The sequence below is a fragment of the Camelina sativa genome, chromosome 20 (assembly GCF_000633955.1).
Source record: "Camelina sativa cultivar DH55 chromosome 20, Cs, whole genome shotgun sequence".
Lineage (NCBI taxonomy): Eukaryota > Viridiplantae > Streptophyta > Magnoliopsida > Brassicales > Brassicaceae > Camelina > Camelina sativa.
The window spans coordinates 23739341-23746072 of record NC_025704.1 but is presented as its reverse complement, the minus strand read 5'-3'; the positions used below and the strand labels follow the sequence as shown (position 1 = coordinate 23746072).

Sequence of the window (6732 nt, the reverse complement as noted above, 5' to 3'; positions counted from 1 at the left end):
TATATATAAATTATTACACACACTTATTGAAGAACTTTTGTGTTTATTATATTGATTAATAACTAACCTTAGAACGCGCAAATCACAAGCTCACATGCTGCTTCCTCTTAATTCGTCCATTATATAAACAGACCCACACCACTTCTTCCTCCAAACACATTCCAAAACATCTCATTCCTCAATCTACAAACAAACCAAACAAAAAAAAACTTCACTACCTATACTTCGATCAAACTCACCCAAAACCTTATTCTATTTTTACTACATACAAAATATTTGTTCAAATTCACCTTCTAAAAATGGAGAACATGTTTAGGCTCATGGGAAGTGAAGATTTCTCAGACAGAAAACGGTGCATTTGGGTTAACGGTCCGGTTATTGTCGGAGCCGGGCCATCGGGTCTTGCCACAGCCGCTTGCCTCCGCGAGCAAGATGTTCCATTTGTGGTATTGGAGAGAGCAGATTGCATTGCTTCACTATGGCAGAAACGTACTTACGACAGAATCAAACTTCACTTACCAAAGAAAGTTTGTCAATTACCTAAAATGCCTTTCCCGGAAGACTACCCTGAATATCCAACAAAACGACAGTTCATCGACTACCTTGAGTCCTACGCAAACAAATTCGAAATTACTCCTCAGTTCAACGAGTGTGTTCAGTCCGCTAGGTACGACGAGACCAGTGGTCTCTGGCGCATCAAGACATCATCCTCGTCTTCCTCTGGGTCGGAGATGGAATACATCTGTCGGTGGCTAGTGGTGGCTACGGGAGAAAACGCGGAGAAAGTTGTTCCAGAGATCGACGGGCTCAAAACAGAGTTCGACGGCGAGGTGATCCACTCGTGTGAGTACAAATCCGGCGAGAAATACAGAGGAAAGAGTGTTCTTGTCGTCGGATGTGGTAACTCAGGCATGGAAGTCTCACTTGATCTCGCAAATCACAATGCTAATGCCTCCATGGTTGTTCGTAGCTCTGTTCACGTGTTACCAAGAGAGGTTCTTGGCAAATCAAGTTTCGAAATCTCGATGATGTTGATGAAGTGGTTCCCTCTATGGCTAGTAGACAAGATTCTACTCATTCTCGCATGGTTGATTTTGGGAAACTTGACAAAGTATGGGCTAAAGAGACCCAAGATGGGCCCAATGGAGCTCAAGGTTGTCACTGGGAAGACTCCAGTTCTTGACATTGGAGCTATGGAGAAAATCAAATCCGGCGAAGTAGAAATCGTCCCGGGAATCAGACGGTTTACTCGTAGCCACGTCGAGCTAGTAAACGGTCAGAGATTAGATCTTGACGCTGTGGTTCTCGCCACGGGTTACCGTAGCAACGTACCTTCATGGCTCCAAGAAAACGATCTGTTTTCGAAAAACGGGTTCCCGAAATCGCCGTTTCCAAACGCATGGAAAGGGAAATCGGGACTTTACGCGGCCGGATTCACAAGGAAAGGATTAGCCGGAGCATCAGCAGACGCCGTTAACATCGCTCAAGACATTGGAAACGTGTGGAGAGAAGAGACCAAACGACAGAAAATGAGAACACGAGTGGGTCACCGCAGATGCATTTCAGTTGCTTAGGCCTCAAGTTAGGGCTGGCTTATACCATCATTTACTTTATTCTAAAGGGTTGGGGTAAGAAGAAAAAAAAAAAGGAAAAAAAAAAAACAGAGTGTTCAATTTATTATTTCATTTTTTTGTAAACAAAAGTATACATACATACAGATACAAGAGAGCCCTCTCCTGAAGACCCAACGGTGTCGTTTTTTGAAGGCTGTATGGGCGTTTTGTATAACGAGGATGACGTGGCGTTTCTCTTCATTATTATTTCATTTTTCTTTCCTCTTCTGTTTTTCAAATTTTATCTTTGTAATGGTTTTCTAAAAGATACTTATAACTTTATAAGTTATAATAATAAAGGGTACTTTATTAATGATTCACAATTTTACATTCATAAGGTCTATCTCACTTTAAAAGAAAAAAGATTACGGCAAACAATTTCATTTTATTAAATCGAGAAACAAAACAATTTCATTCTGTTTTTGAGTTTTTGTCTCGAAATTGGTCAAACTAAGTACAACCAGAATTGTAAGTGAACGAATAGAAAAGAAAATTTAAGACCTTAGTTTGACCAATTTCGAGATATCAGAGGCCCAATTTTTGGCCCATTTAAAAGCCTTAAATAAATGTTGTAATAAAATTTAATATGATAAATTCTATTGGATAGATTCTATATAACTAGCTAGATTATCCTACCAATACCACCATGCACTATTGATCGAATCCCTAAGTTTTCACAAACCCTTTTGGTATTGCAAAACCTTTTTACTATTAAGGAGAAGAAGATGAAGAAGACGATGGAGCATTGGATCTATGGAAAAGTTTGGGATAGAGAAGGAAATCCGAAGAAGTCAACATGTGATGTAGAGGTAACTTCAGAGAAACTGAGTGCCGACTTTATATCGAGTCAAGAAGATGATTACAAACGTCGTCGTCGTTGCATCTATCTACAGAGCTACAAGTTCAACAAACCCAAACCTGATACAGATCTAAAACGTCAAGAATCAATGGCTCGTAAATTTTTGTTTAAGTTGAAGAAACTTGTTCGTTGTCAGCGATCTCGTCGATCGTGATGGTGTAAATGTGATAATGGAATCCTATCTTAAGTAATGACTATGTAGGGTTCATATACTTATACCATAAGATAGATGAATTTTTTGGTGGAAGTACGTAGGGTTTGTTAATTTGATTGAAAAAAAAAACTATTCTCACAAAGTTAGGTTTTTTTCTTTCACTTTTTGGTTTCAATATTATTGACCGAATTTGGTTTTAAGCTCATATCTGTTTGATTTTGATTTATGTTTTCGTTTTGCCATAATTGTGGTGTATTTTATCCCTTTGAAACAAAAGTTTAATTAGTTTTCTTACAATCGCCTGGGACTTCATGGAGTTTGTCATGTTTTATAGTATGGGTGATATTGTTTATTCCTTGGCATTAAAGGAATGTTCGGGTAAGACCTAGCACTACTACTTAACTAATGAGATTATTATTTGAAGAATAATCTGAGATTCTATTTAGGGTTTTAAATCAATTTGGTGTTTGAATAGAAACTAGTGAAAAATTGCAGAATTCTTTAGGAGAAAAAGCCACACCAACATAGGGGATCCCCAAAAAGCCACACCAACCATCCGGATGGTTGTCAATAAACAACTTATTTTCAATCGACCCTGAAGAAGATAAACAAACATGTCAACATCTGTGAGAAGGAAACAAAGACCAAGGAAAAGGAGAAAGTGGGACGTACAAGAAAACTTGGAATCTAAAGAAGAAGAGTCGAAGAAGAAAGGTCAACAAATAAAATAAAGGTTTTGTGTTGGAATTAAAAAGTAGTTTGGGCCTTGCCGGTTTGGTTATGGCCCAAGAGTATAAGTGTTTTCAGATGGGTTTTTAGTTGAAGTATGTTGGTGTGTACTAAGTAGAACTAAATTTAGTTAAATTTGTGAGTTGTTGGAGTGGTTGAGAGAGTTAGTAGTCTTTTAATGTTAGCCTAAAAGCTAGTGATGATCAGTCCTAGTATAGTGTGGTTAATCTAGTGCTTTCGAGTGTTAGTGTGAGAGTGTTGCAAATAGGAAATTATGCTATAAGTATGTATATGTTTTCAGAGGTATGAATGGAAAAAGTTTATAGACAACTGATTTCTATGTTTGAAAAATACAGAGAAAATAGTGAATTAAAGAGAGAAAGTAAACGGAACTGAAATTGACTGAGAAGTTCAAGTTCACCAATTGAAGAAGAAGATATAATTTTGCTAGTTTCGTCATCTAATATTACGTAATTGCCAAGCAGAAAGAATAGACGATATGTGTAGATTTGTTCACACAAATATATTATCTCAAAGGCTCAAACCACACAAAAGTTGCAAATACACAACTAAAGATGCAAATACTTAAGATTAAGAATCGAATCACATAGAAATTGATGCTACTTAACCCAGTCTTATAAGAAAAAGAAAGAAAAATAAAAAAGCAAAATGAAAAATATTTGTATGAAATAAGCGAGTAAATATCGAAAATAAATTTATATAACGAAACGTTGGGTTGTTAGGGTCTTAGGGATCTCGACAAGTTCACTACCAAGTTCAAGCTACAAAACACGATTATGCAGCAAAGCCTATTTCATAGGAAAAATCACCTCTATCTAAATTACTCCGAGATTCAACTGTTTAGCTTAGTAAGCAATGACGCAGATAAATATGCATCAGAATGATCAAATTTGATTGGTTCACTAAACACCATGACTCAGAAGTTTCAAATTGCAGATAACATACCTTTTTGCGGGGAGAGTTGCACTTAGACTACTTAGTCAAGTTATTTGTAGACTCATTCATCATAATTGCATATAATATAAAAAATTAAAGATGTTAATTTTACGGACGACAGAAATGGAAAAGATGATGACTTAACAACGGACGACAAAAAAAAATTGAATCTTTTGGTACAAAGTCACCATAGTAATTAAAAACATGTTAAGGAGATGAACGTTATACGTTTCTGGTACGGCCACACCGGGGAGAAAAACATGTGATTGGATAACGTATAATAAAGTCAATGATCAAATGAAGCAACAAATAAAGTCAATAATTGAAGAGATACAAGTGAACATAATAACTACATAAGAGTATCGTAACCTTTTAACACCCAATAAAAACAACAATAAAACGTCCTGAACTCTCAATTACACTGCAACCCTCTTCACCAAATTCATACTAATTTCATTAAATAGTTGTATATATATACTATAATTTTTCTTTTAATCATGTCTATTTCATTTTTTTTTTGTAGAAATCAGTTTTGTATAATTAGTTTTCGTTATAAAATATACTAAGATTAGAAAGTTAACCAGCAAATATTAGTTACAAATTAAGTTACAATTATACAAAAGCAACATAAGCATCAAATCTTTGTGCCAGCAAAGAGAATTCTACCTTTTGATATTACTTTTAATCACTCCTATTGTTTTAATATTAAATAGTTTTGCTGACAAAAAGAATATATAAGTAATTTGTAACATATGATACATGGCAGAATAAAATTGTGACGTATACTAGCTGCCGAGGCATGAATGATAGGCGAAAACATCTAGTACTATACTAGTATTATTATGCTACAAGAGTTGAAAATTAAAAAATATAAAACTAACAACATATCATGCGAGCCTTTTTCAAAAAAAAAAAACAACATATCATGCGTGAGGGGGTGGTGGGTTTATTTTTTTATAAATAAAGCTTTTGCTAAAACGAAAACAACAGCACATTCTACGACATACCCACAATTTGGAGCTTAACTTAATCCTCAGTTTTACTCGTAATCATGAGCCTAAACATAATTCAGATAACTTATCTCGGATCATGGTAAAAAAAAAACTTATCTCGGACATTAAAGTCTTTGCCATAATTCAGAAAACACTCAAACCAACATCGTTACATGTATAGAGGGTTTCATTTTTTATTTCATTTTTTCCTTTACTTAAACCAAACACTTAAACAACATAAAAACAAACTAATAGAGTAATAGTATTGGCATTAGAGATTGATAGTGTTCCTTAGGCTTTTTCAGATTGCAAAGCCATGGACTTTGGCAAAAAGGCTACAATGATTGAAAGTAGTATTTGGTATTTTACAGATATTACTTTTTGTATAAAAATGATAAAATTTATTAATATGGAAATGTTGTAGTCCTTTTTAGGCAAGTTGTTATAATTATTCGTAGACAGGATAGTTACTCTATGCGGTAGGCCAAGAAATTTAAATTCCATTTTGCTCCTTCGAGTTAATGATTTCTCTAAACTCTGAACCCTATCAAATAAATTCGTACCCCATCAGAAGATAATAGCGACTTTTTTTTCTCCCTACCCAAAAACAAAAGTTACAAAAGTAATAAAATCTATTACAGGACTGTAAATCATGAAAGCATGGGTTTATAATTATTGTTCCATTAACGTTATACTGTAAACATTCAAAATTTAAAATTTTTCATGCCTAAATAAGCATACAATGATTACAATTATTCTCACTTTTCTGGTTTCACTTTTATGTTCTCACACAAGTTTTTTTTAACCTTTCTGACCATAATTTAATTTATCTCAATTATTTTCAGGTAACGAAATAATATTATTATTATTTTTTTTTTAACAGGATTGGAGTATATTGGGATGTTTAGAATCTGACTGAGATGTAGATGTTTTTTTTGATTAGATCAGGCAGAAATATTTAATTTCGGATTGATTTACAAATTTTATTGGTAACCCAAAGTGTAATTGAATCATATATAAGTTTGATACTGTTGGTTTGTATATGGATCCAATTTTTCTGATCTAAGCAAAAAATTATTAATAGTTTGTTTTAATTTAGCGGATATACATCGGGTTTCTATTAACCTCAGCCTATTCCAAAATCAAAATCTGATCAGATTTAACTATAGTAATCAAAACTGATTCAGATCGGAGTTTTTGGATTTAGGTTTTTTTTTTTTTTTGACAGCAATATACAAGATTGACTTAAAACCAATGAGACGGAACATCATTTACATAGGTAATAAGCTGTGTTTCGGAACGAACTCGTCGTGCCAAATTATCTGCTTTACCATTCTGCGAGCGAGGAACTAAGATCAACGAGAAGGATGCAAATTCTTCTTTTTCTTCCTGGATGTCCTCCAAATAAGTCGTGAAAGCCGGCCATTC

At 34.4% G+C, this 6732-nt stretch overlaps 1 protein-coding gene across 1 annotated transcript; it reads left to right on the top strand.

Annotated features, from left to right (window-relative positions):
• LOC104771539 (probable indole-3-pyruvate monooxygenase YUCCA5) lies at positions 201-1929 on the top strand. The gene has a single exon (XM_010496074.2). The coding sequence runs from the start codon at positions 300-302 to the stop codon at positions 1572-1574; it is 1275 nt and encodes a 424-aa protein (XP_010494376.1). The 5' UTR covers positions 201-299; the 3' UTR covers positions 1575-1929.

Excerpts from the sequence above, each read along its gene's own strand:
- LOC104771539 (XM_010496074.2), top strand. The coding sequence starts at position 300 with ATGGAGAACATGTTTAGGCTCATGGGAAGTGAAGATTTCTCAGACAGA.